A 20,148-nucleotide genomic window follows, 5' to 3' on the forward strand; every position below is an offset into this window, starting at 1 on the left:
AGCCATGCTAGTATGACCTGGGGCTTAGAGGCTGTTACATCAACTTTCAGATCCTAACAAGTAAAAGGAATAAAAAAAAAAGTAAAAAATTGGCTTCCCCTTTTATATTTAATTTATTTATATATAAATTTGTATTTGAAGTGGTGCCCACTTAAAGAATAAAGATATTCCCAAAGAATATCCTGGGAAATAATGAGGCTTGTTTAGCTTTTTTTTTTTTAATTAATTTTTTAAATTAAGGCATTAAAACAACATAGTAAACGAGACTCTAACAAATCAATGTTTATTAATGTAGTACAATTGAACAGTTATTTTATGAACTTTATTACTGGCACAATTTAAAAAGCATTTTTTATCTCTATATTTGTTTTAAAAAATCCCCAAACCCTGAGTCTTTTCCATATAACTGTTAAAAAAAACAATTCAGTTTGGAAAATGCTACTGAAAGAAAAACAACTTGATTGGTATTACATTTTTGCCACACAACAGTAGGCTAAAAATCACAATAATTTATAAACAAAGATACAGTTGTGATTTGAAAATTCATTTGAATTTTTTTCCTGGCTTCATCTCCTTTTGGTGCATTTTCTTGAGTTCTCTCCATGACTGCCACAGTAGTAATCCTGGTATCAATACCCACACACCATTAAAAAACACCAGGTAGACCCAAAGATAAAGCCAATTGCTGGTGTTAAGGTTGGGGCTTCCAATAAGCCAATCTGGACAGAAGGTCATCCATCCCCCATACAGTTCACATACACAAAGGGTAATCTGAATGAAATGCCTGTTGAAGAGACAGGAGAAAGAAATGAGATATCTTTCCCAACAGTTTTAATTTGAATTTTTATCCCTAATGTTGGTATCTTTGGGTTTGTCAAAGATTAGATTGCTATAGATGTACCCTTTTTTGTCCTTTGTATCTAATCTGTTCCACTGATCTACCGGTCTATTTCTTAGCCAATACCAAATGGTTTTGGTGACTGCTGCTATATAATATAGCTTTAGATCAGGTACACTTAGACCACCTTCCTCTGACTTTTTTTTCATTAGTTCCCTTGCAATTCTCGACCTTTTATTTTTCCATATGAATTTTGTTGTTATTTTTTCTAGGTCATTAAAATAGTTTCTTGGGAGTCTGATTGGTATAGCACTAAATAAATAGATTAGTTTGGGGAGTATTGTCATCTTTATTATATTCGCTCAGCCTATCCAAGAGCACTGAATGTCTTTCCAATTATTTAAATCTGACTTTATTTTTGTGGCAAGTGTTTTGTAATTTTTCTCATATAATTCCTGACTATTCTTTGGTAGATGGATTCCCAAATATTTTATTCTCTCAACATTTGTTTGGAATGGAATTTCTCTTTGTATCTCTTGCTGTTGCATTTTGTTGGTGATATATAAAAATGGTGAGAATTTATGTGGATTTATTAAGAAACGAGATATCTTTAAACACCTTTCCACCTTTATCAAGAGACCATTTTCTTCTTCACCAATAATTATCGCATCAAAGTTTCTTGTTACAAACAAAACAAAACAACCTTATCTCTGGGACTGATCCTTTCATATCCTGGAAGCACGAGCAAAGCACATGTCACTGAAGGCTTTTATGATTTCTAGAGACAATATTTTGATAAAGGCAACCAGACCTGCCCTTAGGTAGATGGTAAGAACACAAATGATTTGAAAGAAAGATGATTACCTATTAATTCTAATTGGATAAATATCTAAATGAGTGAATGGAAGGAAGGAAGAGGGAAGGAAGAAAAAGAATAGAGCTGAGGAACACAAAACCTGAAGCAAACTCTTTGGTAATTACTGTTAAACTGATTATAGTTCAACTTAATTGACAAAAACCATGGTCTTTTGTGATATGATTCTCAGAGGCAGCGAGGTGCAGTGGATAGAACCATGGGCCAATCTATCTACTTGATGAATAAATTTAATATTTTAATTCTTCAATATGAACTGGGACAAAACTAAACCTTTAACAAATATGACAAGTGAAACAAGCATTTATTAAATACCTATATGCAAAAATCTGTTCAAAATTCTAATATGTGGGACATTCTAAAAGTCTTAGTGAAGTTTTAAGCCATTAAAGCTTATTTAAGTATTTTTTTAAAATGACCAAATTTCTCTGCTCTTTTGGCACACTATTAGGAGTAATCTGCAGGGCAGCACATGATGTACTCCTTTTGTCCTGGGGAGGAGAAAAAGGAGACTTAAAGGAAATTAAAAATGCCAACAAAAGCTCTCTCTTCTTTACCATAGAACAATATATACTCAGATTTTTGTTTATGACTGTTATTAACAAGGTATATTTTGACTCCTCAAAGACAACATTCTAGGCTAGTTTAAAAAAGAAAAACAAAAAAATATAAACAAAAAAAAAAAATCATCCAATGCTTTTAAGAAACACTGCTCACTTTACACTGCACATCAAATTTAGAATGAATGACATGAGCATAATTTACTTTTATGCCAGCTGGAATAGGGTTGTGCTATAGGCACTGGAGAAGATTCAGCAGAAATGCCTCTTATTTGCTTTAAAATATTGGTTGGAAACTGATGCAGGCTCCTGCTCTCTTGTGTATAATCCCCAAAGCCTACAATTAGATTACCACCTGGGATCACATTTCTCTCAGTCTTGATTTTGAACAGTTTGAAATTATCCTGATGGCCACAGCGTCACGTAACCAAGATTGCAGAGTTTTCTTTCGTGTGCTATTTTCCTTCTAGCTACTTATTTTACCCAGCTCACCCAGGTTACATTATCAGACACTTGATTTTGAAAAGGACTAGCTACCAACACTTACCGATAGTACTTCTCTTTTATTATGGCATAAATGAGAAGCAAGGCTAGCAATCCATCTAAAACAACAGTCAGCATCTCCAGGGATACAATGGTAGGATCCGAATGAAGCCATCTTGCATCTGCTTTGCCATATTCTTTCCCTAAAATGATGAAATGATTTCTTACTTAGCATGTTATTAATTCTGCTACATCAGCTTGAATGACCTTTGTTTCTCAGGGAATATTCCAACAATTCTCCCTTTTTTCTCTTCAGAATGTTCTGATGGAAAGTGACAAAATTCTTGAGCTAACACCAGAAAAAAAAGCTTCTTGGAATTAGGAAACTCACTCATTTTCATATTTTATATTTGTATGGTTCTTAATCTGTTCCAAAATTATTATATATATATATATATATATATATATATATATGATTTTCCTATCCCTTCCCCCCCTCAATTAATTGCAACTACAATGGAATTCTAAATTAATTCATGGGATAGTATGCCTTTTAAAAAAGGACAATCTAAGAAAAAGCGTTAAAAATCAGTATAGCCTTTAATACCTATCTTTAACATATTTGAATTTTTTTATCTCAATATTTGTTTCAGTGAGAAATTTGTATGCAGAATTTAGATATGAGAAATCATAGGCAAATACCTTTATTTGGTAACAATTCCTGTTCAGTGGAGGGGATATTCTATTCAGAGAAAGTGGTAGGGGGTAGAGGAAGAGTTAAGGACCATCAATATGCCTGGACATAATATAACAACAAGAGACAAAGAGGGTATTTCAGCCCTGTCACCAGTACGGAGAATTCATTAACAATAGCTGTGGCCTGGAGTATCACTTATATTGATGCTGCAGAGAGTAAGGGTCTGTATCCATTAAGACCTATTCTCAGAATGATTCCTCCTTGAACATATAATAAGATCATAAAATCTTCTTAGAGATGCTCTGATGGCAATGTACTGGTAATATCATCCTTCTCTCCTGTAAAGCTGTTCTATTTCTACTTAGAAAAGGCCTGAGTAGCCAAATTAGCCACATATCTCATCTGTATAGCAAGACTTGAGTTCTCATAATGGACAGAGGAACTATTCTCTAGGGGGCAAGGGCAAAGAAAGTTTCTAATGAAAAGGCTGCCCTCAGGGAGAAGGCAACCAATAAATAGGAGTAACTATTTAATGAAATAAAACAAAACATAAAGACATCATGTTGAGAAGAGACTTATAAAAGTCCAGAAATAAAGAGCAAGATAGGCTGAGGGTCATTCAGGTTGGCAGTAGCTAGCCATTTGTGCTGGTTTTCCTATATCTTGATATCCATCTATCTATCTGATACACATATAGATAGATAGATAGATAGATAGATAGATAGATAGATAGATAGAGATGTATGTAAAAGTGCAGGATTAAAAACTATATTTCATTTTGCTCAGTTAACAGATGATGTATACAGAGATCCAGAATAAATAGATAAAGATACAAATAAATATAAATATATAAATGTGTGTATATAGATAGAGGTTATATATATTATACATAACATGTGTATATATGTATGTATTCAGATAACTAGGCGGTTTAGTAGATAGAGTGCTGGACCTGGAGTCAGGAATATATGAATTCAAATCTGGCAGTAAATAGTAATAATATTTATATAATTCTTACTATGTGCTAGGCACTGTGCTAAGCACTTTATAATTATTTCATTTGGTCCTCATAGCAACCCTGGAAGGTGGTGCTATTATTATTCCTATTTTACAGACAAGGAAACCGAGACAAAGAGAAATTAAGCAACTTGGCCAGCATCACATGCCCAGCAAAATGTCTGAGGCTAAATTTGAACTCAGTCTTCCTAATCACATGCCTGATATTATCCACTGCTCTGCCCAATTGGCCACAATATGTATGTGTATGTATGTATGTATGAACATCATGCGTGTATTCATATAAGCATCTCCTAAAGTGCAATGGAAGATACTCTTTAAGTAGGCTGCCCTGTAGTTATTGTTTTAATTAATGATTTGTGCCTATTAAGTGCTATAAAAGGCATCAGGGCATTTACAACTGAAAAGGGAAAGAGGCTTGTCAAGTATTAAGAACAAGGAATCAATAGAGATGATGTTGCCCAGACATCCAGAAAGCATTTCAAAGGAAAGCCTTCAGGGTGATGAGTGAGTGCTCCATGGAATATTCATGGAAACTCATAGTCAAAATTTTCAAAAGATGGGGCAACATGGATGAATAATATATGACATATAACAATGAAGTGACCTCATCAACGAAATCATACTACAGTTGAAGAACAAAAAATATAGGTTCTTCATTCACTAGCATTAGGGCCCAGTATTTAGAAAAATGACACCAAAATCAAATGCAAAAAAAAATGCTTATGTAGAGACATAAGCAGATTTTACATCTTGAAAATTGAAATGATCCATCATTCATAATGGAGCAAATTATTTTTTTACTTAACTGAACTTTTGTTTTTGAATATTTTATTTTTTCCAATTATATATAAAAACAATTTAAGCACTAATTTTTTAAAATCTGAATTCTCTCCTTTCCCTCCCCCTCCTTAAGAAGGCAAGCAACTTGATATGGATTATACATGAGCAATTATGCAAAATATATTTCCATATTATAAAATGTCATGTCATGTTATAAAAGAAAACACAGACCAAAAAAAAAAAAGAAAAAGAAAAATCATATGCTTTGATCTGTAAGACTCAAATGGAGTAAATTATTGGTTGTATAAGGACTATATTCATTTAATTTGGGGATTATCAAGTCTTTGACTTCTTTTTCCATTTTGTTGCCTTATTTTCTGGGCCCTTCACTAATACCTAAAAAAAAATAGAGACAAAAACTTTGATTAGGCAATCCCCCAAAATAGTTTTTTGGCTATTGGTTACCAGGTTTAATGGGAGATTTGGTCTTGGATAAAAGTAGACTAATAAACTAAAGAGCTATAAGACATTCATGCTATTCACTGCTATGGGAAGCTGAAGAGAAAAGGCATGTGAGTCAACAAGTGCATCTAAAGCACCCATCTGTCCAAAGCTGTCTATTATGAGAGTTTTGAGGAAGGAGTCTGCCATAGAGCTACTAAGAGAAATGACAGAAACCTGAGGATCTTGCTTCCAAAAGGTTTATCTTCCTCCTTGGAAGAACTCATTAGAGAACTAGAGAAACACTTCTCTACCTTCCAGCCAAGTCAAGTCAAGGAGCATTTATTAAGTGCTGCTGATGAAAACAAAGGCAAAAACCAATCTATCTCTCGAGAAGTTTATGGTATTAAGGAGAGACAGCATGTAAACAACTACTAACAAGCAAGATACAGATACATAAATTGGGAATAATATCAGTAGGGAAAAGTGTGAAAAATGGAAGGAGGGCTTCAAAGTAGAAGCAAAGTGAAAGGGTATGATGAAGCAAGGGACATCCTAATCTGTCAGTAGGCTGGAAAGTGAAGAAATGTGACAGAGAAGGGAGAGAACTACGATGACCTCTGAATACTTGAACCTAAGTAAGAAGTAGGAAGCTTTTTGCATTGAGGGTAGATCTGGGACCTCTGGAGAAGAAGCAGTTACCTGTGAACCATGAAGATATAATTCTGCATAGAATACTGGCCCAAAGAAAAATGGATATCATTTATTTTGTCATCACCTCCCTTTCAAGACTGATGTGAGGATCAAATCTGATAACATGGAAAGTGCTTTGCAAATGTTAAAGTGTTTAGGTAAGTGATAGTTATTATTATTATTCCAATTGTTTTGTGGTTATTGTTCTTTTCCATTTATATAGTAGTTGTCTTTGGGTATATTGTTTCCTTGACTGCTTTCTTCATTCTGTATAAGTTCATCTAAGTCTTTCTATGCTTTTCTGCATTCATTTTGTTGTTTTTTATAGAAGAGTAATATTCCGTTATATTTATGTACTACATATATTTAGCCATTCTCTAGTCAGTGAAGGCCTACTTTGTTTCCAGTTCTTTGCTGAAACAAAAATTGCTATAATAATTAATAAATACAACATGCATGGGGACTTTCTTATCATGAATGCCCTTCTTGAAGTATATGCAAAGTAATGCTTTCTCTAGTCAAAAGGCAGGGACATTTTAGTCACTTTGAATAATTCTAAATTTTTGAGATTTTTAATCTGGGAATCTGAAAACTTGTTTTTAAAAATATTTTGATATATATATTTCAACACAATTGTGTTCCTTTGTAATCCTATGTATTTTATTTTATGCATTTTTAAATGTTGTTATTCTGAGAAGGGGTCCAAAGGTTTCACCATTTGCCAAAGAGGTTTATGACACAAAAAAATATTATGAACCCCTGCATTAGAATAAGAAATGAGTAAGATGTTGGGAACTCCATTCTAAGTAGTAATGTGCTTACTTCAAATTAGTAACAGAAAGTCTGTTACCTTCCCAGGTCATGAAAAGTGCTCCCTCAAAACTTGTTACATCACTACGACTGGATAAATGAACTTTGTTTTGATTCTAGGAAAAAGTCTAAAACACATTATTAAAGAAGGAGATTGTGAACAAGTAGAGAGGGGAATCAGTATGGCTTGAGCAAGAATAAATCATTCTAAATTTATCTCTTTCCCTTTTCCTTCCTCTTTTCCTTTTCTTCCTTCCTTTCACCCTCCTTCCCATCTGGCTTTGACAAAGTTCCTATACGCAAGTGGCCTAGAAGATAATAATGGATTTAATGACTGATTGACTAGATATAAAGAGTAGTCATAAATGTATAGGTGTTAGCCTGGAGGGAGACATCTAGGGAATTATTCCAAGATATGTGCTTACCCCCATGCTTCTTAACATTATTACTAATATGGACATAGATAACATGCTTATAAAATTTTCAGGTTTCACACAGTTGAAAGGGGTAGCCAGCACATTGGATGACATATTCAAGAGTCCAGAGGAAGGATACTTGGTTGGTGAGAAGTAGTTGGAGGAACAGAAGATATTCTGCCCTAGAGAAAACTTAAGAGAAGATATGATAGTTGTCTTCAAGAATTTGAAGCTCTCTCATGGAAGAGAAATTACACTTGTTCTACTTAAACCCATGAGAAAGAATTAGAAGCAATGAGTGAGAGAAAAATAAGAATTGAACTCAAGCAATGGAAAAGCCCAAAAGGGATTTTGAAAATCAAGCAAGAGAGAAAGAGGAAAAATTGGGAAGAGAATTGAGAGTAGTGCAAAAGGAAATACAATTAGAAATGTCTCAAAATGACAAGGATGACCTCATGGAGGTACTAGGTTTCCTCTCATTAAAGGTTATTAAGTGAAAGCTAGAGGATGACTTGTCAAAGATGTTATAGAAGATAGGGGTCTTGTTTAGGTCCAGAGGCCCCAGATCTATCCGCAATGCAAAGAGCAGCTTACTTTTTACTTAGGTTCAGAGGCCACCATTGTTCCCTTCTTCCTTTGTTACATTCCTAGTTGTTGTTTAGATATGGGTTTGATTAAATGGCCTCTGAGGTCCTTCCCAATTGAGATTCTGCCCAGTCAGAAATTATCTTTCCTTCAGATCTCACATAGTGTTTTGTTAGTCAAGTCAGTCACAGCCAATAAGAGGAGGGAAGGAAAGGAATAGGCACTTACTTAGTGCCTACTATATGCTAAGCACTGTGTTAAATGCTTTTTTACAAATATTATCTCATCTGATCCTCACAACAATCTTATGAAGTAGGTGCTATTATCATTCCCATAAATGAAACAGAAAACAGACAGTGTAGTTGGCCAGAGGAACTGAGAGCAAGAAATGAGAAGAAAGAATATTTCGTGTATGGAGGACAGTCAGTGCAAAGATAAGGGAAGAAGAGATGGAATTTTGTATTTGAGAAACTGCGAATGGGCCAGTGAGACTGGACTTTGGCTTGCATGGAGGAAAGTAAAGGGGAGGTAGGAAGGGTATAGGATTAGGTTGGGAAATTTTGGAGGATAAAAGATGTATATATGTTATATTTTCTTGTGCACTTATATTCCATACTGTATGATGGTTTTTTGGTATCTCACTCAGCACATGGTTTTGTATTCAGTGGGCACTTAATAAATGTTTATTGCTTTTGCTACTCTTATTTGGCTTTATAATTAAAATATAGTACATTATCTAATTTACTTTCATTTCAGTGAAAATGAAGAAGACCACATTTATTTATGCTGAACTTCCAGAAATGTGGCAATAATTCATCAGGATATTATTAAATGTTTATGAGGTCTTTTTGGATGGATCCAGGATGGAGTCAGGGTTTGTTCCCTAATGCAGCCTGGACAAAGGCAAAAGAATGCTCTCTATAAGACAGGTCAACAGAGGCAAGAAGGCCAGAATTCTGGGGTCTAAGAACAGAGAGGAGAGATAAGGAAGAGTGAAAGCCAGAAAGGGTCATGACTCTCAGTAGGAAGGCTGGGATTATAGCTTTTCTTTGGTCACTGGGGTTCCCCTCACTATGGATGATGTGACCTTTAAACTCAACTTGTGCTGGGAAGAGGGGAAAAAAAAAAGCTGAGCTAGTCAACTACAATTCATCCTTTGTCACTGATGTAAATTGATTTTTAAGCCTCAGAGAATCTATTCTTCTTGAATATATGATTCCTAGCCAGAGATCTAGTTGAAGGGAAGAATGAAATTTGAGTGAATTCAACAAAAGTTTATTGAATACTTACGATGTGCAGAGCACTGTATGCTACTCAAAAGTTTGATTAAGACATGGCCCCTGTGTCTATGGAGTTACAAAGGAGAGGACAAGTATTGATTGGAATAATGACTGCAATATTTCTTATTTTGGGGGAATGTTCTCACACAGGGTAGAATCTAGGCTGTTAAGGAAGAGTATCAGAATCCTATTAAGTCATATAAGAGAATGCAAAATCTAAAAAAGGTCGCACTGGATGAAAAGAAATTTTAATACTGATGGTTAGTGGCATGAAATTGTATTTTCACAAGCTACTGCTGTTCTTTTAGCACAGTACGGGACACAGATCAACTTTATTAGCTGTAATTTTGATGAACTAAAATTTTGAGAATCTAAGGAAGAAAAAGAACAGGGAAAAAAAAAAGAGGAAGTATAGAATTGTGGAAAGCTTGAGCTTGAAATCATGAAGAAACGGATCCAAATTCTGCTTCAGGTATTTATTACTTGTCTGAATCTTGGCAAGTCACTTAATTTCTCTGGGGCTCAGTTTCTTGATCTGTAAAATGAGGACAATAATAGTATCTACTACTTAGGGTTGTTATAAGGATAATCTGTGGTAACATGTGCAAAGTTCTTTGTAGACCTTAAAACATTATAAAAATGGGGGCAGCTAGGTGGCGCAGTGGATAGAGCACCAGCCTTGAATTCAGGAGGACCCGAGTTCAAATCTGATCTCAGACACTTAACACTTCCTAGCTGTATGATCCTGGGCAAGTCACTTAACCCCAGCCTCAGGGGGAAAAAAAAAATTATAAAAATGCCTTATAAAAATATTATTGAATTAGTACACACATCTGCCTTATAAACATTTTTTAAAATATCAAGATAAATAAAAATAAATAAATAAATGTCCAAAGCTATATATGATTTACTTAACACTCTGAAGTCACCATCATTTTGCTAGAATGTATGGTCCCTCCATTGATAAAGATCTTAACTTTTCTAATTAGGAGAGTACTTCTATGGACAATTTTTCTGTAAAAAGTCTCTTAGGACTTAGCGAACTTCATCCTGAGAAAATAATATAAGCTTATATCTGTATATGGTATAAACACTCCAAAATGAAGGCTGATCAAAAATAAAATGAAGAATCGGTTCAGACTGCTTGGTAAAGACTCTTTTTTGAGAACTTCTAGGAAAGTTTTAAAGCAGTTTGGTAGAAATTTGGTTTAGATCAATATCTGAAGCCACACTTCTCAATAAGCTCAAAAACGATAAGCAATGGAAGGAGATATATCTTGTACTATTAAAATTAGGGGATAATTCTTAACCAAATAAGCTTCAGAGGTAATCTTAAAACAGGAAACAATTTCAATTCAATTCAAAAGCTTTTGCATGAACAATATCAGTCTTGGTAGAGGAAGAGGAGAAGCTGCTAAAAGTATGACAAAAAGGAACACTAACCAAGATACATAGGTATTATACAGTCAAATCTTGACATTCATGGTAGTCATTTGTGAAGAAGCAAATACTGCTCCTAGGGGAAATACAAGGTTAAGTTCCTGTGAGTAAGCCTGTGGTCACATTTACTTTGGCACATTTTATAGTAGCCTCACATACAGATTGGAAAATTTCTACAACCTTCTTCATGTATTGTACTGCTGATCCATTAATATTGAATTCATGGCCAACTACACTATAACTCATTTCCAACTGATGCTTGTCTAACACACCTCTTTTCTTTATGTGATACATCACAGTCTTCTTGTGCTTTGGAACTCTAAGCAATACTTCAATTCTACACTTAGAGGCAATTTTAAACAGCCCCCCTCCCCCCAAAAAAGCGCAAAAATGAACAACAACAATAACAAAAAAGCATGGCAATTAATGGATGACAAAAACCACAAATGTATAGCATAAGAAGACAGAGAATTTCTGTGTAATGCATCAAGTGGGAACATGAGTGTAGCCATTCTACACATCTGTGAAAGCATCGTTATCTATCTATTATCTAGAGCCAGGAAAATAATTTATATAATAATTTAAAAGAAAACGACACTGAAAAATTTCAGCACTATTAATTAATGCAGTGACCAACCATGACTTCAGAGAACTGATAATGAAGCATATAATGTAGGTGTAGAATCAGACATATGGGCTGGCAAAGACAGTGTGTTAATTTGTTTTGCTTAACTACTGCTTGGTTACAAGACAGGGTTCTAAGGATGGGATGGGAGGTGTGTGCTATATGTCACTGGAAAATGATGATATTAAAAAAAATCATTCATAAAACACCAAAAAATCTGTTATAACTATTATCACATTTATTCTAATTGTACTTCCCAAATTCTTAATTGTACACTGAGATTAGGCTCCTCAAAATATTGCAAAATTCAAATAAAAAAATACTTACATAATGAAGCAATTATGCCATCTGAGTCTGCCACACTTCCTACTAAAGACAAGTAGACAAAAGGACCCTCCTAAAAAAAGAAAACAATAGAACATTTACTATTATTTCACTAAACCATCTCACAGAATTATATCTATACCTGATAGTCCATACCCTCATTAAGTTTTTCTACATAATGTAATTGCAAGTTAACAATGCCATTGGAGGGAACATTGTTCTTGAATACACAAAGTGGTCATTTCAGAATTTTCACAGAGATGCACCTGAATTATGAGATAGAGACTTTCCTGAAGAGTCACGTGCAAAGTTAGGCATATAGCTGAATGTTTTTTCTCATTGGTTTTTACCATAAAAATAAAAAACATTCTTATGGGAAATAAAAGACAACACAATCAGCAATGAAATAGCAAACATTCCAAGCAAAGAAGCAGCAATGCTGTCACCATGTAGTAGCTGCCTATTGGCAACATGGTCAGTCAATCATTAAATGTTTATTAAGCACCTACCATATGCTAGTCAAGAGGGCAGCTAAGTGGCTAAATAAATGGAGTACTGGACATGGAGTCAGGAAGACCTGGGTTCAAATCCATTTTCAGATACTCACTATCTATGTGATCCTGGACCAATCACTTAATCTCTGTTTGCCTCAATCCACGGAGAAAGAAATGGGAAGACACTCCATTATCTTTGTTAAGAAAATTCTATGAGCTGTATGGTCCATGGGGTGATGAAGAGTTGAACATGATACAAAAACAACAAACAACAATGACATGCCAGTCACTGTGCTAAGCTCTAAAGACACAAAGAAAGAGAAAAAAGTTCCTGATCTCATGAAGTTTCCAATCTGATGGAGGAACAACACATAAAAAGGAGCTAAAAAGTGGGAGGTTAGGATACTCATTGTGAGGGCATGATGAATTTAGAGGAGTACAGCTGGATGGAAAATGAAAGAATGGCTATCCTGAATGCCTACTTTGAATGGAGGATCTCTCCATTCACTGTCTACTTTCTATCTTTTCTAATCAGAAAGGGAAAGGGCTCTAGGATCAGGGGACAGAGAGGTGATGAAGTCATTTGGATAAAGTGTATGTCTTGGAGTCAGTTCAAATCCTGTCTCAGATACTGGCAAGCTGTGTGACCCTGGACAAATAACTTAAATTTTCTGTTCCTCAATTTCCTCATCTATATAATGGGAATCATAATAGCGCCTACTACATAGGATTAAGAGGATCAAATGAGTTAATATATATATGAAGTATTCTGCCAGCCTTAAGTGCTAGTTACAGTGGTAATAACAATGAAGATGATGAAATAGAAATGAGAATGCATATAGAGTTGGAAGACCTGGTGTGAAATTCCAGTTTTGCACTTGTTATTTATGTAACCTTGGAAGCTAGTTCAATGCTCTAGCCTCTGGTAATGAGAAGGTGACCCAGATGGTCTCTGCAAACCTTTCTAACATCAGGACTATACTCCCTGGTTACTTTGTCTTTCTCAGGCTGTTTCCCTCATTTGTAAAATTATGGAGCTAGGACAGAAAATTCCTTTATCATTTTTTTTTAATCATTATCTTTTGTTTAGACATTACTTCATTTCTTACCTTTGTTTTACCTACAGAGTTATTCTTTATAGCAAAGAAAAAAGAACAAAAAAATAAAGTTCCACAAAAGGATCAGATGATTTCTAAAGTGATTTCCAACTATAAAATCCCATGAGCTTTGAGAAGGCATGCCCTACTGTGCAATATGAAAGGGGAACGCCTGAGGTCTCTTGCCTGCTGGGAATTGTAATACCCACAAAAAAAATTCTCTCTGTCACAACCTAGTAAAACTATTCTTATCTTTAAACAACAACAAAAAGTTCTTATGTTTTTCAGAAATAAAAAACTTCACTGCTAAGCCTTTGAATTATAGTATGACTGCAAGTTTACTTGGTCCCATGTTATTCTTCCAGGCCTGTCATATGTTAGTCAGTTCTTTTTATATATTCTACATTCCAGTCAAAGTGGCTAGAATTTGTTATTCTTTCCACATGACATTTTTCCATCTCTTTCTGAACCTCTGTACAGACTTTTCCCCAGGTCTCAGACCCTCTCTTTTTCTCACTTCCACCTTTCAGAATACCTAACTCCTTTTAAGGTTCATCTCAAGTATCACCTCCCACAGGAGGCTCTTCCTGATGCCCTAAGTTATTAACTCTTCACCCCATATTCCTTTATTTATGTTTTATACTTACTTATCTATGTCCATATGAATTGTTTAAGACAACTCTAAGGTATGTAAAGTATAATTCTTATTTTTTATAATAAAAGATATGATTACACATGAAAATATAAATCTATTATGTATAATTTGCTATTCCTTTAAAATATATGACAAAGTTATTGTGTAAATTTGTTTTTTCCCCCTTCCCTCCCCTACTTCCCATTCTAGAGATGGCTACCATTATGCACACATACAAATACACACACAAAAATATATATGTATATAAAATGATTGTATACTTTTACTTATCATTTTTTTCTTTGGGATCATACAATATCATGATATATTCTTTAAAGAGAAGAAATCTGAAACTCAGATATTAAAAGATTTATATAGGAATACGGGACTAATAAGTCATGTGTAAGTAATGTCTTGTTGCCCTGGACCATGCTTCTCCTACCTTCTAGCATACCAGGATCTCCCTACAAAAGGCATCTTGTTATGTATCATGCAATTACATATGTTCATCCCTTCCTTTCTTGTTAATTATAATCAAATAAGTGGTACCACTGGGACTTAAATAAGAGTGATTACTGACTGCCTTATGGCACTCTTCACTATTGCTTTGACTGCTAGGACCAAAACTTCTTTCCCTGGCTACTACTTTCTCATATGTCAAGTCAACAAGCATTTGTTAATTGCTTACTATGTGCCAGGTACTATGCAAAATGTTAGAAATAGAAATGTAAGAGAAAGATAGTCCCTACCAAAAGGGGCTTATTTTATAGAGAGAACCCAAGAGAATCAGGAATGCAGCCTAGAAAAGAAAGATAAGGTAAGGCTAGGCCTGTTCTTGAAAATGAAGGTCCTGTGATTCTCTTCAACAATGAGATAATCCAAACCAGTTCCAATTGTTCAGTAATGGAGAGAACCAGCTTCATCCAGAGAGAGAACTATGGGAAATGAGTGTGGACCACAACACAGCATTTTCACTCTTTCTGTTATGGTTTGCTTGCATTTTTGTTTTCCTTCTCAGATTTTTTTTACCTTCTTTCTAGATCCGATCTTTCTTGAGCAGCAAGATAACTGTATAAATATGTATACATAAATTTAACATATACTTTAACATATTTAACATGTATTGGACTACCTGACATCTGGGGGAGGGGAAGGAGGGGAAAATTTGGAACAGAAGGTTTTGCAAGGGTTAATGTTGAAAAACTACCCACGCATATGATTTGTCAATAAAAAGCTTTAATAATAATAAAAAAAGAAAATGGAGGTCCTGCACTAATACATTGTTGGTGGACTTGTGAATGGATCCAGCCATTCTGGAGAGCAATTTGGAACTATGCCCAAAGAGTTATCAAACTGTGCATGCCCTTTGACCCAGCAGTGTTTCTACTGGGCTTGATATCCCAAAGAGATATTAAAGGAGGGAAAGGTACCCACATATGCAAAAATGTTTGTGGCAGCCCTCTTTGTAGTGGCGAGAAACTGGGACTGAGTGGATGTCTATCAGTTGGAGAAGGGCTGAATAAGTTATGGTATATGAATGTTATGGAATATTGTTGTTCTGTACGAAAAGACTAGCAGAATGCCTTTAGAGAAGCCTAGAGAGACTTACATGAACTGATACTGAGTGAAGCAAGGAGAACCATTGTACACAGCAAAATCAATATTATACGACAATCAACTCTAATGGACGTGACTCTTTCCAACAATGAGATGATTGATGCCAGTTTCCACTATCCTTTGATAAAAAGAGCCATCTACAACCAGAGAGAGGACTGTAGGAACTGAATGTGGATCATCACAACATATCATTCTCACTCTTTTTGTTGTTGTTCGCTTGCATTTTGTTTTATTACTCATTTTCTTTCCTTTTTGATCTGATTTTTCTTGTGCAGCAAGAGAATTGTATAAATGTTTACACATTGGATTTAATATATATTTGAACATGTATAACATATAATGGATTGCTTGCCATCTAAGAGAGGAGAGGGGGGAAAGAGGGGAAAATCTGAAACACAAGGCTATGCAAAGGTCAATGTTGAAAAATTATCCATACATGTTTTAAAAATAAAAAGCTTTAAAAATATTAGATAGATAGATAGATAGATAGATAGATAGATAGATAGATAGATAGATTAAAAAAAGAAGAAAATGGAGGTCCTGGGAAGAACTTTGCCATTGGAGGGAATGGTCATAGGGGCAGAGATCCTTCCAATGTTTGAGGTCCAGAGCATCTAGGATAAAAAAGTTTCTAGGAAAAGTTAAGAGAAAGATTGGGGAGAGTTAGGAATACAGCCCAGAAAGAAATGAATTTGTATTACATGTCCCAAACTCCTAGAGGAATCTTGAATCCTTACTTTTAAATTTGAATCTTCAGGTCTGAGCACAGTGCTCAGCACACAGTTGTTACTTAAAAAAATGTATATTTCTTCAGATATCAGAACCAGGACTCAAATGTAGAATCTTCTGACTTAAGGTCCAATATGCCTACAAGAAATCTTTCATGCAATTCCTGTGTGACATAGAAAGTCATTTGCCATCTTTTATACTTTAGTTTTTCTTACTGCAAGCAGGGATATTTGGTAACAGATGTTGATTATTTAACATTCCAAGATGGTCTATAAATTTTAATGAGGCACTTCCATAAAGGTGACTCTGATAAGATGGGTGTTCCCCTCCATAAATATTAATGAGGCAACCTTCATAAAGATGGCTCTGATAAGATGGACATCTCCCTCTGAACTAGAAGGAGAGATATTTTTCCTGGATAAAAGACTGATTCTTTTCATAGACAACACTGCTCTTTTTTCTATGGAAAATAGAAAAGGGTCCACAAATATTCTTTGTCAGCTACATAAATGGCTACAAGTCTAATTCTGTCCACTTTAAAGAGACAAACACACGGCACTTCTCTCAATTTGGGGAGATGATTCAAGAGCTGAACTCTTTGTAGCTCACATCATGTCACAATGTATTCCATGCAGAAGACTTCTTGATGAAAACAGTGACGCAGAGCTCATATGTGTGCAACAGGCTAACGCCACATGAGGAGTGTGCATGAATCATATCTCCCGAGGGATCCGAGGCTTTCCCGTTGGAAACAATGACTCAAATCCTATTCGTTCTAGGCTACAGTATTTCCTTCTGCACCTTTCCCAGTAGAGAAACTCAGCATGAAACAGAACAAATCACTTATAAAACTGATGGCTATCATTTAATGAGTCCTTTAATATTTGCACAGTGCTTTACAAATATTACCTCGTTTGATCCTCACAACAATCCTGTGAAGTGGGTGCTATTGTTTGCAAAGCACTTCACATATCTGACGTTACTGGATCCTCATGACTCTGAGGTGGGTACTATTATTATTCCCATTTTCTAGATAAAAAAACTGAGACAAAAAGAGGTAAAGTGACTTGTTCTGCACCACACAACTAGTAACTGGTATTCCTGACTTCAAGTCCAATGTCTTGCTCAGGATCACATAGGTATATATAAGAATGGCAGAGGCCATTATACTACTAGAGAGATTTCCAGGGATGTGGGTCGGCCAAACAAAACTGATTTTGTTAAAACCACATAGGAACTCCTATGAAGACTATTGGAACTCTTATTTAATATTCCCTGCAAGCTAGGTATATCCCAGAAGTTACATAGAATCAAGACTAAGACATTGTCCCTGTGCACAGTTCTGATCATTTAAATTAAAAGAACACTTCCTGGCAATGAAAACTTCATTCACAAGAACGGTTTTTCTTACATTGTGGAAGCCTAGAATTCAGAAATACAAGGCTTCAGTAAGGATTTATGGGATTATTAAAGCTAGCTTAGTTCCATGTAGGAGAAAAAGCTTTATTTATAGCATATTCAGTGCTGCTATTTTGAATAACATTTATTAAGTACCTACTATGTGCCAGACACTGGGCTAAACATCTCACAAGTATCATGTCATTTGATCTACACAATAATCCTGGGAGGTTGGTGCTACTTGTTTTCCCCATCTTACAGAGGAGGAAATAGAGGCAAATGGAGGTTAAGCCACCAGCCCAGGTTCACACAGTTAGTCTCTGCAACTGATTTAAATTCAGCTTTTGTTGACTCCATTCTATTCTATTCATTGTGTCCCCTTGCTCCTTGGAAGAATATAGCTCTGAGTCCAGTTTTCTGACCCAACTTACACAGGAAACATGGAATTATAAGATGCAGGCATTGAAATCGCCTTTGAAGAAAATCTAATCCAAATCCTTCATTTTAGAAATGGGAAAACTGTGAAAGTAAGCCAACCAGCTTGTTAATGCATGAAACATGATTTTATGATGGCAAAAGTAGTGCCTAAACCCCATAATGATTTTTCTCATGTGTAAAATGAAGGGATTGAATTAGACCTGTTTTTTGTTTATATGAACCAAAGAGGATCTTTCAACAGAGGACTGACTAGGGGCTGAATGACCAAAATCATTGCAAGAAGGGCCAGGAGATCAGGACTTTGCAGCTTTCCCCTATGCTTCTATTGCTACCTTTTAATTTAACTACTCCAAATAAGGGAAAACTATGAGAATTTGGATTCTCTTCAATGATCTGACTAAGGATTGAAGGACAATTATTTCAAACACATCATGACTTCTGATATCCAGCCAGGCCCCGAGACTTCACTAATCTCTATCCTAACCAAAAGTAGACACTTGTGCTTTATCCTCGTATATACTCTTCCTCCAACCCATCATACATTTCTAGGGGACTAAAAATCAAATCAGTTTCATCATTTCTATCATGAAAGGTCCTTATAGTCATTGGAAATCAGTGTTCAACCACCATGTGAAAGACTGTTCCAAATCACTAATAATAGAAGAAATATAAATCAAAATGACTAAGGTTTCACTACACACCCAGCAAATTAGCTAAACTAACAAAAGATGGGAATGGTCAATGCTGAAGGGTTTGTGAAAAGACAAGCACGCTGAACTACTATCTGGTGAAGCTGTGAAGTGGTCCAAATGTACTAAAAAGCAATTTGTGATTATGGTAAGAAAATGACTGAAATATTCATATCTTTTGATCCAGAAATTTATTTATTACCTGAAGAGGAAGTTGGAAAGAGCAATGGATAGAATGCCTGGAGTCAATTAGTCAGATAATCAGTCTACATTTATTGAATGTTTACTGTTTAATGAATTAGGCACTGTGCTAGGCACTGGAGTCAGAAAGACCTAAGTTCAAATTCTGTCTCAGACACTAGCTGTGTGACCTTGGGGAAGTGCTTCTCTCTGTGACTGAGTTTTCTCATTTGTAAAATGACGATTTGGAGAATGATGGCTCTAAGGTCCTTTCCAGATTGATAACTATTCCAAATATTCATATGAACTCTTTGTGCCTGTCCTGTGGTAGAGCATTAAGAACTCTATTGGTCTGATCAGTCTTAGTTACCTAGACCCCAAAACAATGATGTCATTTTGGTCCTCTTAGAGCATGAAGGATAATATATTGTATGGATAAAGAAGAGGTACTTAGGACTTGTTGATTGTCCAATTGATGCACATAAAGAGTCCTCAGAGTATATATGCACTATCTCTTTGTGTTCAGGTCTAAAAATCATCTCTTCCGTTATTTATTGCAAAATGATTATTGATCCTATAATACTATGAAGTAAATGATTAAAAAGAAAATTTCATCTATATTCACTATTTCGATTATAACTAAACTTTTTGTCACAGTGAAATGAAAACAATTGGTCAGTTAGGGAATTGAGGAATGCTGAAATAATCTGAATTCAACAGAATATTAATATATATTATATTACTCTATATATACATTATGTTACTACATACATACATATACTATATAGTATGCATATATTACCATAAACATACACACATATATATATATTATTACATACATACACATATAAATATAATGAATAAATAGAAACACAGCAAGACTTAAAGTGAAATTATCAGAATGGACCTAAGATTGAGTAGGGCATACAAGGTTCCTACTCCAGGCCTGAGGCTCAGAGGGCTCCCACACAGTAGAACACCCAGTTCAATCCACAAAAAGGTGCTA

General features: G+C 35.1%; 1 protein-coding gene across 1 annotated transcript in view; it reads right to left on the reverse strand.

The window, feature by feature from the left end:
• Window positions 1-267: 267 nt before the first annotated feature.
• EBPL (EBP like) overlaps window positions 268-20,148 on the reverse strand; it is a 36,589-nt gene continuing 16,708 nt past the window's right edge. Inside the window, exons 2-4 of the mRNA XM_074304766.1 lie at window positions 11,870-11,939; window positions 2,820-2,958; window positions 268-784 (exon numbers count right to left, since the gene is read on the reverse strand). Coding sequence (XP_074160867.1) covers window positions 544-784; window positions 2,820-2,958; window positions 11,870-11,939 — 450 coding nt within the window. The 3' untranslated portion in view covers window positions 268-543. The remainder of the gene's footprint in view (window positions 785-2,819; window positions 2,959-11,869; window positions 11,940-20,148) is intronic.

The sequence above is a fragment of the Sminthopsis crassicaudata genome, chromosome 3 (assembly GCF_048593235.1).
Source record: "Sminthopsis crassicaudata isolate SCR6 chromosome 3, ASM4859323v1, whole genome shotgun sequence".
Lineage (NCBI taxonomy): Eukaryota > Metazoa > Chordata > Mammalia > Dasyuromorphia > Dasyuridae > Sminthopsis > Sminthopsis crassicaudata.